At 36.1% G+C, this 24814-nt stretch overlaps 1 protein-coding gene across 3 annotated transcripts in view; it reads right to left on the minus strand.

Moving 5' to 3' along the window:
• Positions 1-24814, minus strand: part of LOC120633005 (high affinity cAMP-specific and IBMX-insensitive 3',5'-cyclic phosphodiesterase 8) — a 260512-nt gene that overhangs the window by 89698 nt on the left and 146000 nt on the right. Inside the window, exon 1 of one of the 3 annotated variants that reach the window (XM_039903026.1) lies at positions 15828-16396. In XM_039903026.1, the coding sequence (XP_039758960.1) occupies positions 15828-16271 (444 nt within the window). In that variant the 5' untranslated portion in view covers positions 16272-16396. Of the gene's footprint in view, positions 1-15827; positions 16397-19118; positions 19208-24814 lie in introns of those variants that run through there. The other 2 variants (XM_039903027.1, XM_039903028.1) reach the window with 2 other exon arrangements.

A 24814-nucleotide genomic window follows, 5' to 3' on the forward strand; every position in this document is an offset into this window, starting at 1 on the left:
TTTATAACTCTTAAAATGCCTATCCTTAACTTTTATAACTCTTACTGGAGATTTTCTTCATTTTATATCATCTGCATACCCTGTGCATACCCTGTATCCACGCCACTGTCACCTGCTATGGGATGCTTTAACGAGAGTCGCATGCTGTCAAAATAAGTTGTACACGCTAACGAAGTCGCAAGCAACCGCTGTTTAGCGAATGTCATCATACAACCAGCACAGTACAGGGTACGGGTCTGATCCCACAACGAGAAAGGTGTGGGCCGTAGTCCATGAGTTGACTCCATAGTCCACACGCCTTTGAGAACATTATGGATAACCAACCATGCAGGTTTCCTCACAATGTTTTACTTCACCTTTGAACCAAGGGATATTAAAAAACATAGAGGTGTCTGCTGGGATTCGAACTCGGCCCCACAAAATCAAATCAGATGCTCAGTGATTAAGGTGATTCCTAGAGAAAAAAAAGCGTTTACTAACTCATATGTGATGTCTATCGACGTTACACCGAAAGTGTAGCCGAAGTCCTTCAAAACATCACTTCAAAAATACATTATTATGAAAATAATTATTAGAGTAGTAGAAACATCTGCGTGGTCGATATACCGCGGACGCGTACGAAGCGCTTCGCACCTTCGTTTCTGATCCGCACCGCTACGATCTGGAATTCTCTTCCAGCTTCCATTTTCCCCAGTTCCTACACTATGAGTACCTTCAAATCAATACTGAATAGGCATCTTCTAGGCAAGCGCGCTTCACCTTAGGCTGCATCAGCTAGGTGTGATTGCAGTCAAGCGCTCGTCTATAAACTAAAAAAAAAAAACTTTGGTGTCAGAGATTGTCCAGAGAAGTAATACTGCTATGCTTATGACTGCGGTAAAACAGCATTGTTGTGTTCCGGTCTGAAGTGCACGGTTGCCGGTACTATTGGAGGCATCTTCGCCTCAGATTGATGGATACAGGGTGGCACATTGGAAGAAATGTCCGTCGTACAGCGTGGGAAGTGTTGCTTTGTTTATATAAGATGGGGTTTACTTATCATCAAGTGGAACATCTGCTTGGTCCGTCATTTTACTATAAAATCGCATAGGTCTGCAAAATTGCAATTTGTTTAGATCCACTTAACAAAGGATAATACAATATGTGCACGAAGCTTTGGCATTCCGTTACAATAATCTACTGGAAGGGAACTTGACCCAGTTTTGAGAATTTATGTTTTTTGTAGGATTTTAAGATGAAAGTACACCGTCCGTATCCCCCGGGACGCTCGTACCGGCGGGATGACCGAGATTCTCCCTGCCCTACATACCGCGCCCTTGAAATGTAACGATTTGTGTTGGGTTTTCATACGTCACTTTCTCAACAATATTTATAGCGCGTGAAGCTTACTAACATCGCATAAAGCAGTATTTCTTTGACACTGTTGCCGAAACAGTGATTACCTTGTGACCTAACTTCCTTCGACCTAACTTTTGGGGGGCCGAGTTTGATCACCCTTGCACTTAACTTTTAGTTAGTTAGTGCGTTTTGTGAAAAGCATTTGTGAAAATCCCGCGGAAGCCGTTGGTTTTCCCGGGGTAAAAACAATGCAAGCTATCTTTAAACGAAATTTCGACAAGGTCGGTTTAGTTGTGAAGCTGGACAAAGATAAATAAGGATTTTTAAATTCCCCGGGAATATTACCCTGGTGTTAGTATAAATAAATAGTATGCCACGGGTAGCGGGGATAGGCGGTGCGGTGAATCTATGCTATCTCTATGAATTTTCAAAATTTTATTGGTATGAATGTTCCGTGACCAGCACGTGACGTATAGTGGAAATGAAAAGTGTTTAGTTTTCTTAGGGGAGTCTTGTATTAATTCAAGGATTGGTTTGTACATTCTACAATGGTTACAATGATTCAATTCAGGCAATTAAATGGTGAAGGAAAACATTGTAAAGAAATCTGCAGCTCAACATAATGTCATCAAAGGCCTGTGAAGAAGTCTTACAATCCACACTCGGTCAGCGTGGTGGACTGCAACGGCCTACACCCTTCTCATTCCTACAAACCCCTTGGCCTTCAGTGCCCCGGCAATAGTTTGATAATGATGACAATGGTTACTCAAAAATAAGTGTTTTTAATAATACGTAAATAATAACCATATACTACGACAATACAAACTACGCCATCTAGCCCCAAGTAAACGTAGCTTATTATGGGTACTGACGAATATTCACACCAAGGCACTGAAAAACATTCATATGCATCACACAAACATCTTCCAGTAGTAGAAATTAATATAATCTCGATGTTACCTTTGAATTGAGGAAGTGCGATGACTTCGAAATATTTAATGCGTGTAATGCGGTATTAATTTATTTTATTGTAGATCGAATCTTCAAATAATACAACCTTGTCGAATACTTAAAACATTTCTACCGTGTCGTGGATTTCTCAGAAGTGATACCTACCTGCTTAAACAATTTAGATAATGTTAATTACTTACCGGCCATTATCTGCCGATAACATATATAACAATATTATAATGACGATCCTGTATATGAGCCCGACCTTCATATGCAACCTTATTACACTAGGTACTTAAAATGCTAACATATTCTATTTTTGTGACAAGAGGGGTGAGGAATTTGTTAAAAAAAACCCTACTCTACCCGCGTCAGTTATACGGCACCACTAAGGTATCGGGCAGCGTTATCTGTGCTACTATTGTTCAGTGGCGTGCAATTCATGCATACATAAATGCACTGCCTACCCTAATTTTTTTGTATATTATAAGTATTTATTTATATTATTTATACAAAATATTCATCAGTCATCTAAGTACCCATAACACAAGCTACGCTCACTTTGGGGCTAGATGGCGATGTGTGAATTTTCGTAGTATATTTATTTATGATTTATTTACTCAGTTCTACTTAATCTAAAGAGACTCAAACTGTCTTCATTCGGTTAAGTGGTGACGACAAAAATCGTTCCTTGTGAAATAAATATATCTTAAGGCTTTATCCTCAACTACATATATCCCACGACTGAGCAAAGGATCTCTCTCGCATAGAGAGTTTGTCATAAAATTGACCCACCGCACTGTTCTTATGCAGGCTCGCGAGCTTAACGAACTGAAAATATAATCAGCTTTCGTTAACTTTGTGGCTCTTTTTACTCAATCACATATAAACTTTCTAGATAACAACAAAAATACTTTTGCACTTGGAAAATATATATAAATAATTCTCGCCCGCGGGGTAAGAGAAATATCACGCGGGCCAAGTCCAAACAAAAAGTTGTAGATAAATTAGATGTAAAACAAAAGGCTTTCGAAATAAAAGCATCAAACTTTTTCCTTTGAAGTTCTTATATTGGACGGCTACTGAGTGAGCTGTGAACAAACAATAGATTTTAGCGGCAAATGGATGGACCACTCACGGTGTTCTGTTTACACGATTTGTAGATAGCCTAATGCAGCTCTTCGGAACAAACATGTTTTTGATATCGATCAGGGATTACATTCAGGTACTTATATATGCCTATATTCGCGCGTATCAAGTAGTACTTACTTGATTGTTGAATGATATGTGTAAATGCGAAGTCTGCTTGCGCGATTACAAAATGTATAATATTACTAGCGGATCCCAGCGCCAGTTGTCGGGCTAATTTGTAAATTTAAACCATCCAGGGTGCCACCCAACCGTAGACCTACCAAAAAAAATCATTCAAATCGGTCCAGCCGTCTTCGCCGTCGGAGGATTTCAGTGACATACACACGCACACAAGAAATATATATAAAGACGATAATTGTATATATTAGATAGATACTGGAATTTGGAATCTTTATTCACTCATACGTATCTTTATGGTAAGACGTAAAGAGATAAAATAATGAGACACGAACAATATAACTGGACTGCATTCTATGTACACATCTTGCAATAAATCCATAATTTTGAGTTGGTTGTCTGTCAAACAATTTTGGTATTGTATGAACTGTACAGTTAGGTCCGTTTTCCAGAAATAGATGCACCGCCGAATCGAACTGGTCAGCGTTCGGGAAACTCCGCGATATCTGTCCAAAAATCCCTCAGAGAAGACCAAAGTTTTCGTTTTCGAGTTGCCAGTGATGACTTTTGTTCCGAAATATGGTCGGTTACTACGGGCCTCATAAAAAGGCTGAGAGTCTCCCAGCGGACGATGGAGAATGCTTTGCTTTGGAGTATCTCTACGTCAGAAATAAGGAGTTCTATCGAAGAACCAGAGCTACCGACGTAGCTTAACGAGTCACGAAGCTGAAGTTGTAACGGGTGGGGTGCATAACCTGGAGAACGGATGGACGTTGTGGACGCTGAGGTCCCAAGGTGCTGGTATGGCGACCCTAACGAGGTGGTCAGACAACATTAAGCGGGCAGAAGCAGCATGAAACCATAAAATTTAGAACTCCCTAAAAATATCTATGTCCAGCAATGGACGTCTATCAGTCCGTATGCAGTTGATGATGATAAACGGTAAGCACGCAGCTATTGGCTCAGTTATGCGTATACGGAAATCTTACTGCCATGGTCTGTAGCTATAGACTTAAGTAAATACGTACTAACATACTTTCAATTTTTATATTTTTTTAGTTTTACGTAGGTTCTGAATGCAATAAAGTATTTCTTCCTAGCTCTTACCTGGATATTAAATTTTTTCATACAGACTTCATAAAGATATTCATCATTCATCTTAGTACCCATAACACAAGCTACGCTTTCATTGGGGCTAGAGGGTGATGTGTGTATTGTCGTAGTATATTTATAAAAAAAAAGACTTATGGAAATTGATATGTGCGCTTAAATTCACCACATGTATTGTTTTGAATTACGCACACGATTATAAATACTACGGTATGGTACCTTATGGGTAGTTTAAAAATGGCGCTGTCGCCCATGCCTGGGAAAACACTATTAAACTTCAACCCCTATCCGGTTTTTTATTATTAATATTTAATTATAATGATCATTAAACCCCGCCATCCCGCATGGAAGCAGCTCGGTGGGTCATTGCCTATTGGTGGTCTCTCTCGCATAACAGAGGACGCCTATACCCAGCAGTTGGACATTAATATGCTAAGTATTATGAATCTAAATTTAATATTTTACGTTCAGCCGTTTGGGCTATATGGTTTCCATCAGTGAGAGCAAAACCTTTTTGTTTGCTGGTATTCGACACTGAACCTCCGTTGCTTTTTAACATACGTTACTTATGGGAATTCGATTCCCTTTAGTGTTGATATCAGAAAAATGGTTTGGAATTTATCCCCTTTCGCGGTAGTATTCGATTTTTTTTAGTCGTAGAAAATAACTCATAAGCCTTTATAACTTTTACATTAGTGATATTCCAGTAGATTTAATTGTAACGATAATGCCGTGTACAGTGATTGTGCACAGGGTATGCAGATGATATAAAATGAAGAAAATCTCCGTTACGAGTTATAATAACTTAAGGGTAGGCTTTTATGACTCTTACAACCCACCCTTACGTATTTTATAACTCGCACTGGAGATTTTTTATTTTTTTTATATCATCTGCACGCTTAGTGCAAACCCTGTATGTACGTCACTGCCACCAGGTGAGATTGCATGACTGTGCAGTGGTAGCGGACTAGCCTGGTAATATGAAATGGCGGATATGAAAGTTCTATTAAGCTAATAACCCTAATTGGTTCATACGCAGCATCGTACCGGAACGTTTAGTAACTCGGCAACAATTCGTTGCCAGTAAGATGACACCTAACCACGGCCGAATAGGAACCAGACAAAATATGCTGAAAACGTAGTTTTTCGCTAAGCAACACAATTTTTCATGAAAAAAAAACCGATGTCGTATAATAAATACATATTTATTAATGATAGTAGTTATTACGACATTGGTGTATAACATAGTGAAAATACGTGTATATGACAAGATAATAATTATGTAAGATAGCATAAGCGTGGTATTAGTAAAATATTTTTGTTTTATAGTAATCCCTATCCCTATCCCTATCCCTACTTAATATTATAAATGTCAATGTAAGTTTCTTTGTTACGCTTTCACGCAAAAACTTCATAACTGATCCACATGAAACTTTGTACACATATTCTTGGAAGTATTAGAAGTAATATAGGATACTTTTTATCCCGACATTAAGCTCGGTTCCTTTGGGAGAGGGGATGAGTGTTTGTCGATGTTACACCATAACTCCGACAAATTATAACCGATTTGAATAATTATATTTGTACTATAGAGGTTCTAATATGTGTTTAATTTTGCCCAAACTGTGGTTGGAGATAGAGGGCAGAACTCCTTAGCGGACAGCAGCAAACCCCACATTTAAGGCTTAGCGATACTGAATATTTTTTTTTAGATCTACAACTAAATTAAATGCCACATCAAAAAACAAAATCAAACGCAGACGAAGTCGCGAACAACAGCTAGTAAAGTAATAATTGAAAGACCATCTAAAGTGGATACTATCGCCTATTAAAAGAGCAATTCTGAACTAGCCGCACCTAGTGGCAGGAACAATCAAAGACTCGGCGTAAGAGACGAGTCTTTGTGTTGTTTTTAATATTTATAGTAGGTAATATAAGCTCTATGTCCTTTTATTTAAACTTCTGTAGTTCTATTAACAATACATTTTGTGAGACATAAACTACATACGCCTCGTATCACAAATCAAGTTAAGAAAATATAATAAGCAAGTTGAATGAAAACAAAAGAAAACAATAATTTGATAACCAGAAGCCTTACCAAACTCTCTTCAGACTCTTAATAAAAATTGGCTCCTCTACTGGTTACTCGTATAGCTACGTGATAAACAGCAATTTGATTTGTGCAGAAACATGGCGCTCTTCTACTTTGAACCTTGTCACACCACTAGGTAGAGCTTGCTATGAAGAAAAAAGGAGAATTGTAGGATTAAAGGACTTCATGGATTTTGTAGATTCTATAAAATCCATCAGTTAAAGCAAATTCAATGTAGAATCATCAGAAATAAATAAATCGAATTCAAACATCGAACCCTAAAGCTTATATAAAAGACATGCATTATTTATTTCAGAACGCTGCTTCCAAGAAATAAATAAATTAATTAATTTAGAAAACACAGACATGTTAACTGTTCAATATTATTCGGTAGGAAAAACTATCAGATAAATTACATAAGTATTTTGAATGCCGCTGTATGCAATTATAATTTGCACATGCGTGAACGAATATAACCCTTTGCACATTTCAATAAGGCTCAATTTTAAATGTAAACACACTTAAGTGCAGTGCAACACGTCTCAAGTACTTGTACATACACTCGACATTACAATGCAAATGGTACTGATAAGATCTCTATCGTGTAGAATGTTATTTCGATTTAGGTTAACTTTGGAATTTACTAATACGTTCGTGCGATTCAATTTGATGTGGATTCTATTTGGTACTCAGAAACTTATACCTAAAGACTTATGGCTCTATAGTTATTCTATGGCTTCACATATTAACCAAAACTCCAATAAAATTAGTTAAGATTTTATTTGTATCTATGAAATAGAAATCATTGTAACCCAATATTATAAAGACGAAAGATTTTTTTGTAGTGGACCGATTAAAGCAAATTCATCGCCAAAAGAAAGCTGAACTATCACGAAGTAATATAGACTATAAGTAATAATAAAAAAAAATGGAATTCCTTAAGAAAATTTTAATAATGTAACCCAAAACAGCAAAATTTTGCCTATAAAATTCATTGTTTAGCGTGCGTTAAGAAAACTATTGATGACACGAAAAAATAACGTGCTAACTTAATGAAATGAATCGTACTTATTATTATCTAGAAAAAAGTTCGTGAGGGTATATATCTAACAGTAGTAATTAGCAGCATTTGTGTTTTGAAATTTTATTAGGTCCCAGATAGGAACAATACATTAGTATCGCAGTATGGAATGTTAGTCTAATAAATAGTTTTATCATGAAGGCTATTTACATAGCAGTTAAATACATTTTGATTCATTCCAATTAGAAATTTTTCTTGCTACGTTGTGTACTGACTACTGGTAGAGTTGTGAATACAACTTCGATTAAAAAATATATATATTTCGCTAATCTATACCTTGTCACATAAACTCTGCGTGGTTTAAGACGAGGTGAGTTGACCTAGTTGTCGTAAATTGTTTTACTCTAAGTTGACCAATAAAAAAAAGTTATTGCGAGTTTCAACTATTTGAAGAGTAGGTATACCAACGCAGATACATTATTTTTACACAGAATTCACAACAAATGTTCAGAGATTTCGAAATCAATACACAACTTACAAATATCAGCAGAGCTACCCCTAAATTGAATGCCACACATCTCCCAAATAATGTTTTAAAAACAAAAACAAACGCGGACGTAGTCGCGGGCAATAACTAGTCACTCCATAAAGCGTTTAAACAACGTAAGCTAATAGATAAATACTATTATAATATTAGGTAAGGATATAGGATTGTATAAACGAAAACTTCGGTATGAATTGCTTGGAATTGAATAACTCAAACTTCATTGCTAAGTATTAATTCACTGTGAAATGGTGATATGTTATATGATATGGTTGTGAGCTTCCAATTAGAACATACCCCTTCTTGATATAAATGTGTTATGTTTACGGAAAATTTCTTTGTCACCGATACGTGAGTCCACTTTTTGGATGTCAGGTGAGGTTACCCCAGCAGAGTTAATTACAAACCACTGGGCGTATATGATATTTTAATTGATATGTTTCCCAAACAATTAGCGCTGAAAACGTGTCGTTGAATTATGTGATTTATTCGTGTTCTCCTTTTGCCAATGATGTTTATTTGGTATTTGACACAGATATCCCTACTAATATTATAAATGTCAATGTAAGTTTGTTTGTTACGCTTTCACGCAAAAACTACTTAACCGATCCTCATGAAACTTTGAACACATATTTCTGGAAGTGTTAGAAGTAATATAGGATACTTTTTATCCCGACATTAAGCTCGGTTCCTTTGGGAGGGGATGAATGTTTGGATCAAGGGATGAACCATAACTCCAACAAATTATAACCGATTTTAATAATTATTTTTGTACTATAGAGGTTATGTGTTATTTTGCCCAAACTGTGGTTGGAGATAAAGGACAGAACTCCTCAGCGGACAGCAGCAAACCCCTCATTTAAGGCTTAGCGATTCTGAATACTTTAATTTTTTTTAGAACTACAACTAAATTTAATGACACATCAAAAAACAAAATCAAACGCAGACGAAGTCGCGGGCAACAGCTAGTATAAAATAACACCAAATGTAATTGTTTTGAGTCAGCCTTCGTAAGTATTTTTTTAAACTTTATGGCGGAACCACACCGCGTTATGCGATCAAAAAACAATGAATTAACGAATTAATACATTTTTATCAACTTAACCAAAATACAAAAAAATAAGAAAAAAAGCAACACGCTGTGTTGCTTTTTGAACCATAAAGCAACAACTAAACAAGATTTTAATAAAACTTAATACAAAGATAAACCATATGCAGAATTAAAACATAAGATAAGTGCTTTTGAAATTGGAATATGTTTTCTCACGGGAAAACGTGATTTGAGCAAACGAATTCGCAAGCGGAAACTAGTTATTCAAGAGCGGTAAAAGGTTTTAAATTCTATCCATTTGTAGCTATAGCACGCAAGCACGTTCATGGAATTCTGAACCAATTTTTACAAAATCATTGCGAGCTATCTTTGCACCTAATTTCACATGTCAGTTGATCCGAACATAGTTAACAAAGAAACCAACGCTTTAAATCAATAATATAGCTATATAATAAAGCTAAACTTTTTTAGTTCGCTACCTTTGTTTGAACGCGCTTATTTTGAGGCACCTTCTTCATAGTACAATTCCTTAGGAAGGTTATTTAGGAGATAGGCTATTTAACACCATGGACAATATTAGATAGAAGCAGGCGTTAATTTACGGAATTCCATGATATACACAACAAACAGACCTTCGGCAATATACCCTCTACACAGGTTTCGCTCCGAAACCGAAGCTTCCTCAGGGGAAGTTGACTTTACAATGAACAATTGTTAAGCCTAATTTATTGGACAATTCTTAGGAGCTCAGACAATAAAATATATAAAATAATACCAGTAGAACAGGAGATGATAGGCCGTCCAATAAGCGGGCACAATACGGATTGGTGGAATTCACAGGCCTTGAGTTTACTTAGTACTTTCAGGTACGTAGGTTTCCTCACGATGTACAATTTCACCATTAAATCAAGTAATATTCAATTGCTTAAAACGCACATAGCTTCGAAAAGTAGAAGGTGTGTGCTGGAGATCGAACTCGGACGTGGGCGACTCTGCTTTCTGAGTCTAAGGCCGTGAGTTCGATTCCCACAACTGGAAAATGTTTGTGTGATGAACATGAATTTTTATTGTATTTATTTGTATATAATCAGTCGTCTTAGTAGCCATAACACAAGCTACGCTTAGTATGGGGTTAGATGTGAATATTTAATTATTTAATAATAATAATTAAAGATACTACGGCAATACACACATCGCCATCTAGTCCCAAAGTAAGCGTAGCTTGTTTTATCTACTAAGATAGCTGATGTTGTAATAAATATATAGATAAGCACCCAGACACTGAAAAACATTCATATTCATCACACAAATATTTGTCCATTTGTGGAATCGAACCCACGGTCATGGACCCAGAAAGCCCACTACGCAAATCGAACGTATAAATCTTCATGTCAGAACCCTTTGTGCCAAATTTCAGTATGTAAGTCGCCAGGAAGTGCTCTATTAAATTTAGACCTTAGTAAGTATTCCATATTAGTCTCAATAGCTTTTAAAAGCTGAGTCGGTCCGCCCCTCTGACCTACTTTAAAGAAGTTGCCTTTAAGTAGTTCCGAGGCACGCATAAATGGTGAAGCCTGAAGTAAATAAATTTTGAATTTCGAATTTTATGAAAAAGTTTTGTGTAGAAGCAAATAATTATCAATTGAGTGCATTAAGAATAAAAAGTGGTCATTCCGGAATTAAATATTGGAATGTGTTCTTAATTCAACCAAAATTTCAAATTCATTTATTTCAAGTATGCTTACTCTATAAGCACTTTTGAAAGATCTGACTCCTGTAGTATTCCAATATAATGCAATAGAATATTCCAAACCGGTGGTAGACCTCTCAAGTTTGGAATATTTTAAAGAGAAGAAGCCGGCAAAAAACTAAGCAGTTGCCCTTTTTTCAACAGCAATAATTTACATTTTAACATTGCTTTGAATCATTTGGATAACATAAGAAAATTAATACCTACAATATATTAAAGATGCTGTATTCAATGAGTAGCACATAAAAGTAGTTAGAGCATTGACCTACCTATCGTGGTAACCAAGTGCGATCCCTGGCACGCACCTCTAACTTTTAGGAGATATGTGCGTTTTACAATTAAGAAATTTAATATATATCACTTTTTAAATTTTGGTGAGGATGATTATATAGAAACATAAATCATCGTCCTCCAAAAAATAAAAACGGAGTTTCAGAGACCAAGCAAAATAGAGGAATTATAATGTTCTTATATATAAATAAAAAAACTCGGAACAAAAATTACTATATTGGGTATTACCATGGCATGACCGCTTAACTTATCTCGGCATAATTTTACATAAAATGGTTTGCATCCTGAAGTCGGCCATAGGATACATTTTTTCCCGGAAACTAAAGGTTTCTGTGGTTTTTAAAATCACCAAAAATAAACGCGGACAAAGTCGCGGTCAACACTTAGTTCATCATAATTTCCCACTAGTGGCATAAATACGTTTCAATTAAAATTCTGTTTGCGATATTCGCATGATTAAAATACCATTTGTTGATAGAAAAGAGCGCGCAAACACTAGCTCGGAGAAAAGTAAACGTGGACTGTTCAAATGAGTGTTTCACGACCCCTGAAGTTTATTTATTCAACAGCGTTGGGAATCCTCCACGGCTTTTTAATTGTTTGTTATGCTTTAAATTAGATATTTTCTGTCAACGAGCTTTTATAACTTGTCGCGCGCGTATAAAATCAATGATAAAGTTGGCTTTTGGAGCCTTTGAGTATTTGAAAACTTCTCGAACGTAAGCCATTGTAAAACGAGAAATATAATTCGGTTGTGCAACACTAAATATAAATTAAAACTAAACGCAAAATCCCCCTTGCTATGTGCAATAAACCTACGCGTTTGTTTAAGAAAAATCTGGCGCATTGGCTGTGTACAAAACGTTTCTATATAATATCCGCATATCTGACATCGAATTAAATATAATATTATTATTTGACATTACTATGATAACATCGACATTACCTGTATAGTTTCATCAGTTGAAAGGTAATGAACCTTTCAATGCTTGTTTAACAAGATTTTGCACACATGTACAATGATTGTTCTTGTTGTGCACAAATTTCGCATGCTTTATAGTAGAATATGAAGGAATGTTAAATTATAATAAGACCCTATGAAAGCTCACGTTCAGCAATTTAATTTCATTTCGTTGTGTTTAGTAATTCATCTTAAAGAAATTTGGTACATATATTATATAACTTGCATCCTGTATATAAACATAAGATACCTGTGAGGACAACTTGGGTAACGTTCTCGGAGTGTTAAACTTGCTCTTAATTCTTACTTTTATTCAATCAACCGAAAAGTAGCGAGTCCCAAAAAAAAACTTCAAAGCATTATTCAATTACGCCACAAAAATCCCACTGTACTCCTTTCTTTTTAAAATTCTAATTCAATACGCATTCAAAAAGCCTTCAATAAGCCTCCATATGCGACAAAGGTTTTACGAGTACAAAGTACCAGGGGATCATAAATTGCATGTACTTGAAACCCCTCGTCGAAGCTTTGTTGAAACCGTATTGTTCGTCACAACCATATATATGGGTCATAGCACGTTTGACGTATGTAAAGCTAAAAAGGGATGGACGAATGTGATGAAATTGTAATGTGGATATCGACAAAACAAAAATACTGCGAATTTAAAATAACTGTTATATAATAATCGCTTGAAAGATAATAGTTATCTGTGTGTGTTTGTCTAGGCTAATATTTTGAACGTCTGATTTCAATTTGACAAGTAGGTTTTACATTATAGTAATCCGTCCCTGAATAGTACAAAGTTAGAAAAAAAATTGGCAATAAGTTCCTTACAGTACAATATAATTCGCTAAAAATGGGTAGAAAAAAAAAGGTTGCAGATTGTACGAAATTCCTATTTGGAGAAAGAGTCAGAAATTAAGATCAGTTACATAATGATTTCTAGTTACTTTGGCTTCTCTTTTATGATTATGTTATCTAGCTATAAGTCTATAACATAAAAATATATAATTTCCTCTCTGTAAAAAATTGCGTTTAATACGACAATTCTAAATAAATAATTAAAAACTCATAACTCTATGTGGCGTAGTTTCCAGTCGCAGTACAAGCCGGTCACGTACTTGAAAACGCCCTTAGGGGCGTTTTGTTTGTTACACGACATATGCAACCACAAAGAAGTATAAGATTTACTATATTATCAGCCTTATTATTTTATTTGCCTTTTCTTTTTCAGGCAAGCAGCTCAAATTTACATTTGTTGGTACTTGAAGGCCAAAGCTTAGATATGCTTGCTCTATCTAAAAAATGCAGAGCCTTAATCTTACTTTTACGGATTACCTGCCAAAAATATTGTGATCATAACATTAATCGTCTAGAGCTTTTACCCGATTAATTAAATTCAATACTGTAAAAAAATATAACATAAAAATTTAATTAAAATTTTAAACCAGTTTATTCACTCTACATTTATTTTCACAAACAATATATTAACAATCTGTTTTTCAATAAAACTGCGTTGGTGGGACGAAATCAGTTTTAATTAAAAATAATCATCGTTTTATAATAACTCTCGCTATTTTACAAAAACGTACATATCTCTGTAAGAATATGTGTTGAGGAATATAAAGCACCTCAGGTAATGAATTTCGAGCTCTGAATATGTATCGGAAACGCCCCGACGAGCGTTTTGTTCCTGAAATTTTTCATATTTACTCTGAAGTACTTGCGACTTTATTGCTTGCATTTCATCAACATTAATTCTTCTAACTGAATAAAAAAGCATTTAAAAAAACCATAACTCGCATTTATTATTTTATACAAAAAACATTGTACAAAAGTCTTTTTTCCTCCACAAGGATACAGGTGTAAGTCAGCTTGGAAACACTACATACTTTGCGAACATTTTTTTGCTTACATTACTTTTTTTCTTCATTCATTTTATAAAACAGTTTCCTGATTAACTGATTGACAGATAACGAGCAATCTAAGATAGAGGTGCAGTTACGAGAAAACGGCTTGTGTAGAAATAACAATGTGTAAAAATTCATCTCTAGTGGGAGTTAAACTGGGGATGAAAGTTTGTAATTGTGTCAATAAAATTGCAGGTAGTTTGTGACATTGTAAGATTACAAAACGACTGCTATGTTGGTGCACTGGTGAGTTTACTACGAATCACGAGGTCCTGGATTCGCTTTCCTAGTCAGTTGTTAGAATGTTTAAAAAAATTCTCAGTACCTGCCGCTGTAGACTGATTGTCTGCCCAGCAGTGGGAGTGTAATAGGCTGATAATGATCATGATAATTTAGGCTTTTACTTAAAGTATCGCGTTTGGGTCACATTTAAATGAACGAACAGATAATCCTATCACTTTACGTCACTAGGAAAAAGTTGTATGAACAGATTTAGTGTTACTAAAGCAACACAACTATATTGTAAACAATAAATAAATGCAGCTCAAAGTGTAAATAAAAAATATCCATTTAATAAAAAAATAATGTTACAAAAAAGGAAGAAAATGCCCGGTTGTATGATTGAGTACCAGGGGATCATAAATTGCGAGCCAGTCACGTATTCATAACACCATTGATGGCTTTGTTGCGGCCTTATTGTTCGTCACAGTTTATACGAAGCTACTGCTACAGCTGTTGTTACGCGAAATTGTTGATCAAATTGATTTCTTAAAGATACAATTATTCAAGCAACATTAGCCTATCCAATTTTACATTAGAGGTACTAGCTCGTACCCACGGCTTTGCCCACTTTTGTTGCAGTTTTTTATAAATCCTGCGGGAAATTTTTGCTCTTCGGGCCAAAAATTGCTAGCTTTCTCTGTATTCACCAAGATCGGAACGATGATGCCGAAAGAATGGTATATATAGGTTACAAATACACAAACACACTTTCTGTGCTACCATAGCGATTGAGCATTCCAGTACGATGCCTCATAGAAAACGATTATAACTGCCATATCCCTAGGTTAGCCCACTACCATCGTAGACTGTTTTATCACATATTTACCAATGCCAGATGAGATCGCAGTCAAGGGCTAACTTGTAACGCCCTAGTTTAACTCTCCACAAATCATCAGTAATAATCACATGATTATAAGCAATAAACACCTGCTCAAAAACATTAAATAAAACAGCTTTTATTTTATATCGTAACTACGTTTTCCACAAAACATAAAAAAGACATCCCACCTAGCTGAACAAGATGGGGCATTTAGCATGGAGGACCCATGGAATTTCAAGTCCCAAGGTGCTGGAGTATCAACCCCACACTGGAAAACGCAGTGTTGGTAAATTCCCCATTAGGTGGGTAGAAATCCTGAAGCTAGTCAAAGAGAGTTTCTGTGCCGTGCAGGACACTCGAGCGTTGAAGCCCTTAAAACAGCCTATGCCAGCAGTGGACGGCAATCGGTTGAAATGACAATGATTTTATATCCTTACCTCTTGAAAGTTTTCAACATCACCATCTCCAGTTTCTTCTATAATATTAGTCAACAGAATACTAGGTCTCATTGAAACTCTAGGCCTGAACGTTGATCTTCTTTTGGTTTCAAAAACTTCTTCTTTCGTGTCATCGCTTAAAGAGGCGAACTGTTCATAAAAGTTTATGACTCCTGACAACTCGCCGTCTATATTAACGATATCATCTGGCTTTTTATTAGCTAAATTCCTCCGTTCATTCTTTCTATACCCGTTTGCATTATTATCACCATTATGTTCCTTTAAAACCTTTTCAGAGGTGGTTGCATTATCATTATATTCGAATTCTAAATCGAAGCCTCTCTCTTCGAAAAGGCTTTTAAATTTAGCCCAGCAACCGGTCTTTTTAATTTCCTCATAATTTCTAACGTTTTCTTCCTTTAAACTTAAGCGATTCGAATCCATACTTGGTGGTTATTATTACATTTTAAACTTTATATACCGTAATAACAATTTATATTTGTAAAGTAACACACTCTGGGGTTAAATAACACCTTATTTTACTCACTATGCTACATAAGATATTATCAAAACTTCCTTTTGAAAATATAAACAGATTAAACACCAGCAATCAAGGAATTCATATAATTGCATTTTCTATTACTATTTACGAATTAAAAACACCAGCGTATGCAAGTCGCCAACTATTGTACAACCGTTCTGACTAAGTTAAGACATTACTGTAAATAGCTGTCGCGTAGATTACAAAGATAATAATAATGATAAGAAGTCATTATTTTCAGGGTTTATCAATTAGCGTAGCTCTGATTATTTGTCGTATCGAATATTTGTCGTGTCGTATATTTTATCTGTAGTACGTATACGTACGTATACGTACTACAGATAAAATAAAATGTCGACCTCCCTAACATAGCGGTAAGCTCTGTCGGACCAGGTTCGATAAATACGAAATGTGTAATTTATACTGTTGCTATAAGCAAAATGCGCAGGACTGTACTGGTGGGATTTAGCCGCGGCTGGGTTCTGCGTACTGGCGAACAGGTCGTGCGATTGAGTTCGAAATGACGTGTAGAATCTAATTATATTTGATTTGTGATGTTTTTGTTGTTCCCCATTATGTGGGTTCGATTCCCACAACTGGAAAATGTTTTTGTGATGAACAATAATGTTTTTCAGCGTCTGGGTGCCTATATGTAAATTATAAGTATTCATGTACATTATTCATAAAAATATTCAGCAGTCATCATAGTACCCTTATCACAAGATACGCTTACTTTGGGGGCTAGATGGCGATGTGTGTATTGTCTTTGTATATTTATTTTATTCATTTATTATTTGTCACAATTAACAACCCGTTATCGGACCACTACAGGTTACAAGGTTTTGGTCAAGTGAGGGTTGGTAAACTTCACACGCCTTTGAGAAAATCCAGGACGCTCAGGCATGCAGATTTCCTTACGATGTTTTCCTTTCCCGTTGAAGCGATTGCTATTTAATTGCTTCATCATACATATCAGCCTTATCATGTATTACCTAATATTAAACGAGCTTTGAACCTGTGTTTACGCTATCGCGGTAAGAATCTGTTATTAAAACTTCGTATTGACGATCTAAAATAAAGGTTTTCATGTTAAAATACTTGGAAAGTGACCACATTCCGTAGGTATATTTTGTCAGATAATAATCATTCGGATAAGATATTGAATTGTTAATGAAGGTAACTGCTACGTAGTTAGTTAGTGAGTTAGTTGAAATACAGATGCATTGGTCTTGGATTCGATTTTCGGGGTGGGCTAAATAATATTTCATAATAATTAATTGTAACAGAAAAACCATTATTTCATTGGTTAAAAGATTACAGAAGTCCGAAGTTAAAAAATAATTTTAAGGGCCAATGCCCTGCAGTAGACCACAGTAAAGGCTTATGTTAAGGTACTGTATTCATCCGGATTTGAAAATAGAACTATCGCACATTTTTTTAAACTAGTGAGATTCGAATCTTGCATGTTTAATTATTTACTAGATATAATTATCTGTAACAGTTATTTTCTTATATTAGATTCTAGTTAGTCAGCACTGAATAAACTACAAAATATAATCTGTCATTATTTTTCATTTAAATACCCTTTGACGGCGATTTCAACAACGAGTTAGCCGAAATTAAGTAATGTGAGATAGTATCGGTATTTATGCCTTTTGATTTTTTTACAGATAGCAGCGCTGGACGCTGACGAAGCATAATTTATTAAATATGTAAGGTAGCATCGATAAAAATGTTATGTGACGATAATGCAATTTGTGAAACTGGTTTGCAACTGTTTTCAAAATGGCGCAATTTGAGATTTAGTATCGTTTGAGCATAAATTTAATAGATAATATATTTGTATTCGACTAAAGTCTATATAGTATATTTGTCTTTAGCTACAAATATTGTTTTATTATATATATTTATTTAAGTAATGATATGTTTATTGTATGGGTATAAGTGCACCACCAAACTATTTTCTGTATTTGTTTTCTTCGCCATTGGTTGCCTGGAAGAAATCGCTATGAAGCGATAGGTTCGTCAAATTCATAACTGAATGAATATACTTTTTTTGCACACCACAAGCAGTACATAAAAAAGAAAAGTATAACAAAATAACGTATACAATTTGTATTATTGTAGTATTTAAATGTTCTTCAATTAAAATAAATAAAATTGAAGTAACTGGGCTGATTTTGCAGGGATTTTGATAGACAGTAGTTACCACGTGTTACGGATAAAATGCTCGATAGTTCCACCCCTGTGTGCGCTGGGCATTATACTAAGTGTATAATGCCCGTTTATAAGTGTATCACTGGGTACCTATATTCCATTTTAATTTTTTTCGGTATGGCAGTAGCATTAAACCAATACTTCTAATTGGTTTATTCGCTGCATCGTACCGGTAACAAGTCATTTAAACCTACCACCAGATATACTCGTACGTCGTTAAACTAAAACTTAACGAAAATATCGTTTACACTATACCTAATACAAGTAAAAATACATTGACTATAAGTGGAAAGAGTATCATCATGATCAACTCATTATCGGCCCACTTCTGGGCAAAGTTCTTCTCTTAGAATAAGTAATCAACGCTGGCCATAACTTTGGCTGGAACTCAATCCCCCGAACGGAGTTCGAAGCTCTATCGTAGCCGCTCGAAACCTATAGAGGCTTAGGCTTCGAGTAATAAGTATTTAGTGAGTCATCTAGGCACACACACATTCGTTAAACATACGCTATAGGTAAGGGTATGCACTTACGGCGAGGTCGACTAGGGGCTCGTCCTCCGGTGTCAGAGCGAGCGAGGACCGACGCCCGGCACGCGGCCCCGGCGACCCGCTCGAACTGCCTGAAACAATAGAGACAAATACTGTTATAATAGTCATCTTTTTTCAATTAAATTTTTTTGAAGGTTTTTTTATTTATTCATAACACACACCAGCAATTAATTGTAACTACATTCATAAAAAAATTCAATTATGCGTCGTCCACCACCTCGTCAACGGTGCGGCTGCTACCAGTGCCGAGCAGGCCAAAAGGCGTAAATATGAAAACCTGGATAGCAGCTTCATTTTTGTGCCTTTTGGAGTAGAGACTTTGGGAACGTGGGGTCCGGAGGCAAGAGCCCTTTTCAAAAAATTATCAAAAAGGGTTATCGTGTCTACCGGTGATCCTAGAGCGGGCAGTTACCTTGGCCAACGAATTAGTTTGGCCATCCAAAGGGGCAATGCTGCCAGCATCTTAGGAACTGTGCCTCGCTGCGGTGGTTTCGTGGACGTATTAGATTTTATTTAGTTTTAAATAGTTTATTTTAGGTTATATTTATAAATAATGTTTTAAATTGTCATATATTAAAAAATAGATTATGCGTTAGAATTACAAATTCTGTCTAGTGCCACTACAATAATCAATTATAGGTGTTTACAGCATTAGAGTTGTTATCTCCGGTAATATTATAAAAAAATAAAAACTAGAATATCAATTTATGACTTGTGTTGTTAAAGCCTGTGTATAGCATTTCATTTGCTTACTTCTTCGAACTACACAATGTGTTTTGATACTGTTTAAGTTGCAGAATACCCTACCAACAATATTTTTTCTCGCATACTTACATTGCGAGCATGATGACCGTTGTTACGTTTTATTTTAGTATTTAAGTACCTAATTTGTCATTTAAGAGGAATGTGCAATACCCTGAGAAGTCAACACGGCTTAAGGGTGCGAAGAACTTATGAAATATGTTATATTTTTGTTCGAATAAATAAATAAAATTAAATATAAAGCGTCGCCATTAGAAGAGCCACAGAGCCCTACGACAGCGGCCGAAATGTGGATGGCGGGTCCAGGGGCGCCTCTTCCTTTTGACGTTTCGGAATGAGTGTGTTTAAGTACCACGTTTAAAAGCACGTGACAGTGTTAAGTACCAACGTCCGGATGACGTCAGAAATCGGGTTATGATGATGTATTATTAGGTAGCATTGTAGCTGATAACAGCCCTGTTATTTTGTACCTTAAGGTTATAGGAACTATAATACTAGCTATTTATCATGACCCTTGGGAGTCGAGCTATGGACAAGCGTATTTGTCGCAGAATTAACGTTTGTTTGTGACAAAACCTATAAGAAGAGATACACGGATTAAGTGGCGGGGAACCGCTAGTTTTATAATAAAATTATTGACTCACTCCAAAATGTTTTGTTTGGCAAACTTCGGATATACGAGGATATGTTATCGTAGTATATTTATATTTATTTCAATCAATATCTCAAAAAAAAAATACTGTTTCATTAGGTATATATTCTGGAATTAATATTTTAAGCCTCTTCAAATTAAGATAACTTACGTCTAGTACCTACTACTAGGTCCAAGTTGGAATCCCAGCACGCAACTGTAACTTTTCTATGTTATGTGCGTTTTAAACAATTAAAATATTACTTGATTCAATGGTGAAGGAAAACATTGTGAGGAAACCTGCATGGCTGAGAGTTCTCCATAATGTTCTCAAAAGCGCGAGAATTCCACCAGTCCGCACTAGACCAGCGTGGTGGACTACGGCCTAAACCCATCTTATTTTGGGAGAAGACCCGTGCCCGGTAGTGGCCTGGTGATGGGTTGATATAATGATTCAGCACGGGAATTAGTAAAGAAAGCGTAGCTTGTGTTACAGGTAATAAAATAAAGATAAACACCCAGCCACTGAAAAATGTTCATGTGCATTACACAAACATTTTCCAGTCGTAGGAATCGAACTAACAGCCTTGGACTCAAGCTTTGGTCGAATTGATTTTCAAACTTCGTTAAGAAAATAGTCGGTGGACGGACAACAAAGTAATCTCCTAGTTTAACATTAACAACATGCGGATCCGAAACGAATGTTTCTTTAGATATTGCAACATGCGATACTCGTGGAACATTAGATAAGGAAGGTTAACCGGCTAACTTGTCGACGCATTGACCGCTCAACACTTGCGAAACGATATGGGGCTATTGCGAAAATAAATTAAATCCAAATACACTATGAGAAGCGGTGATAGCTTTTGGTTCGATATGATGCGATTGGTTCGATAGCTTACGGCCTCCCTTAATTTATTTCTTCTTCTTCTTCTTCAGCCTTTATAAACCTGTTATTTTGAAGAAAGCCTTCACGCCTTCTTTAAAACCTTACACTTCTCGCGAAATTGAGCTGTGAGGATCCAATTCGTAACGGCTACCTTTTTCACGTCGTCCTTCCAGCGCAGCTACAAGCTATCATTGAGGGCGCTTTTCTCCCCATGGATCCCATTTGAGGAGTCCTTTGTACATAGAGTTCTCCTTCCAAACTATACTTACGAGTTAATCTATTCGTTCTTATTATTCACTAGGTCTAAACCCACCTCAATAAATCAGATACAAAGCGTATAGTTTTTTCAATCGTTACGGTTGTTAGTGCCTAATCCATGGTACTAATATTACAGATAGTATTTCATCATATCTAAACAAATGACTGGGGCACAGGGGAATAATATTCTTGTTCTTGCTTTTGGAGCTTTAAGCAATATTCAAAACCTTCAATTACATAAACGGCGTCCATCGCAAATGAGCGTCCCGGGGACATACTCCCATATTGCCTTATTTAAAATCTTTTTAATTGCATGTAACAAGTGACTGCAATTAATGTGTGGCTTAGCAGCAGCACAACATATCAGTAGGTAGCACTGGGTAAGCAACGATGACCACGGTCAGTAAATGGATGGGTGCCCGTCTTTGGAAGTTTGCAAGATAATTTACACAGCTCCTATCACTAACAAAGAATAGTAATCGTTAAGGGATTTTTTTTAAATATCTTCAATGTAAAAAAATCGCCCCGTCACATTTTTATTATAAGTATAGATGTACCAGTATAAGTTGTGTATACGAAATTGAAACAATCGAATCGAAACTTAATTTTGTATTTGTAATGCGTAGTTAGCTGGTACATGACCACCGGTCATCCGTGGTCTTCATCGAGTTAGACTTTGATTGCAATCTTCAATTTTTGCCTGGTGGGAGGCTTTGGCCGTGGGTAGTTACCACCCTACCGATAAAGTCGTGCCGCTAAGCGATGCAGTGTTCCGGTGCGATGTCGCGTGGAAACCGATGAAGAACTAGACTGCATCATTACTTACCACCAGGTGAGATTGCAGTGAAGCAAGTAACTTGTAGTGGAATAAAAAAAAATTTTGGACATGATGTTAGTTTGTTTACTTTATTGCAAAAAGTTATATGTATAGGGAAAACTCAATGCCTGGAGGCATTTTCTACTAACCTTTAGTAATGTGTACCGGGTTTTAATAGTGGTAGATAGAGATGACAAAAAAAAAACAAAAATGAGAAGGTGTAAGATTTTGAAACAAAAGACAAAAGAAAAATATCCATTATGAAACAAAATAATGATGTAGAAGAAAAGTAAGTCTAAAAATTTAGCGTCTACATCATTCTTGGTCTACCTCGAGCCTTAATTTGAAACATTTTTAATTCTCCGGGAGATACAATGTAACATAAGGAGTGCAAATTCCTTGTGTACTTAACCAGTTTTTATTTCAAGCCAAGGTCAAGTTTTTGAGACAGTTTTAACTTGTATCGCTCAGGCCATACGTAATCTTCGTCTTATACATAAACATGAGTCAAGGTTACATTTTCGAGCGAAACCAAAATTTTGAACACTTTATAAATGTTTAAAAAAGTTTGTTTTTAACCCCGGACGCAAAAACAACGCGGTGTTATAAGTTTCACGTGTCCGTCCGAGTGTGTTTGTTTCTGTGTGTGTGTTTGTATATGTGTATGTGTTTGTGTGTGCGTGTGTCTGTGACATCGTGACAGCCAATACGGAGTAGGTACGGTGTAGGTATGGTGTAGGTACTCTTATTCATCGACTTCAAAATTCGAATGTTTATTTTTACTTTTCAAATCGTATTGGCTCCGACATTTTTATATGCATTTAAAAATTTGATATATTCTCCAAGTTGCAGTAAATACATAAAATAAAAAATAACTAAATAAATAAATTGAACGATATATTCATATCGGAAAAAAATTGCACGCATTTAAAGCAAAACATGTTCGGACATATTTATGTTACCAATTTTTAAAGCAAATAAATGAATTATAATTTATCGCCAGAGGGAACTCATGAAATGTTGGATTCGTTTTTAGGGCCATACTTTTAATTCCACTGGCTGCTACTGATTCGCCATTCATCGCCGTTCATTACTTTGCATTCAATGTAGATTGAAGTGATTACACTCCGCAGTATCCTGGCGTGTAATTTTCGCGTGTATTGTTTTTCTATTTCCGTACTAGTTTCATGATTCTAGAGGGGATAGGAAGATCTTCTTTTTCTTCTCTCTCCTGCCTTTTATCCCAATTCATTTGGTGTCAGCCCTCCTATTATTCCTGCGCACACCGTGCGGTTGGGGGCTGTCTCTTCTGCTGTGTTGCTCGCTTGTGTCGTTTTTTATGGTCCTTAGCCAGGTTACTGGTGGTCGTCCACGGCCTTTTTCCGTCCTCTATATTCATGACTTTTTTGTAATATGGTAATCATCTCGCTTCATCACATGACCGTACCAGCGTAGATAATGAGAAGATATGCATGGATTTAAGAGAATACATTGAGCTTGAAGATGCTGTCACCCTTACAAAAACGTTATAATGGAGATGGGTATATGCTTCGCGAGAAACGCAAGAAATGGACCTAAGCTCTGACTTTTAATAGGAAGTTATTGATAGCTTAAAAAGAAAAAAGCGTAGCCAACGAAGGCACTGGGTTGATGACATCAAGCAAACGTCTGTGCTAACTATGGTCAAGGAAATCTCAGAACTAGGACACTTAGAAAAATATGTTTTAAATTCGAACCAGTAGTTCCTACTTCTTATTTCTAATAGACACATAGGTAACTGATGACGGCCGATTGGCGCAGTGGGCAGCCACCCTGCTTTCTGAGTCAAGGCTGTGGGTTCGAAACCCACAACTGGAAAAATTTTGTGTGATGAGCATGAATGTTTTCAGTGTCTGGGTGTTTATTCATAAAAAATATTCGTCAGCCATCTTAGTACCCATAACATAAGCTACGCTTTCTTTAGGGCTAATTGGCGATGTGTGTACTGTCGTAGTATATTTTTTTATTTATATAGGTAACTGATAGTAAATTACAATTTTTTTTTAATTTATTTGCATAACATTATCTACTTGGAAACACCTGGAGGAAGCCTAGCATCAAGAGTCGCGCTGATTAAAATAAACTGAAGTGCGAGATATAAGTGATGTAACAGCAACAAAGGCTTTTTTATTTACTATTTTTCTTGTTTCGCGAAAAGTCTTTCACGTCCCACCGCTGGGCAAGACCTCTGTCATAGGTTTTAGATCATACACCCACTACGCTGTTCCAATCCATCTTGGTGGGCTATGAAGATTACGATCACAGTTAAGCGGTTAATCGGG

The sequence above is a fragment of the Pararge aegeria genome, chromosome 21 (assembly GCF_905163445.1).
Source record: "Pararge aegeria chromosome 21, ilParAegt1.1, whole genome shotgun sequence".
Classification (NCBI taxonomy): domain Eukaryota; kingdom Metazoa; phylum Arthropoda; class Insecta; order Lepidoptera; family Nymphalidae; genus Pararge; species Pararge aegeria.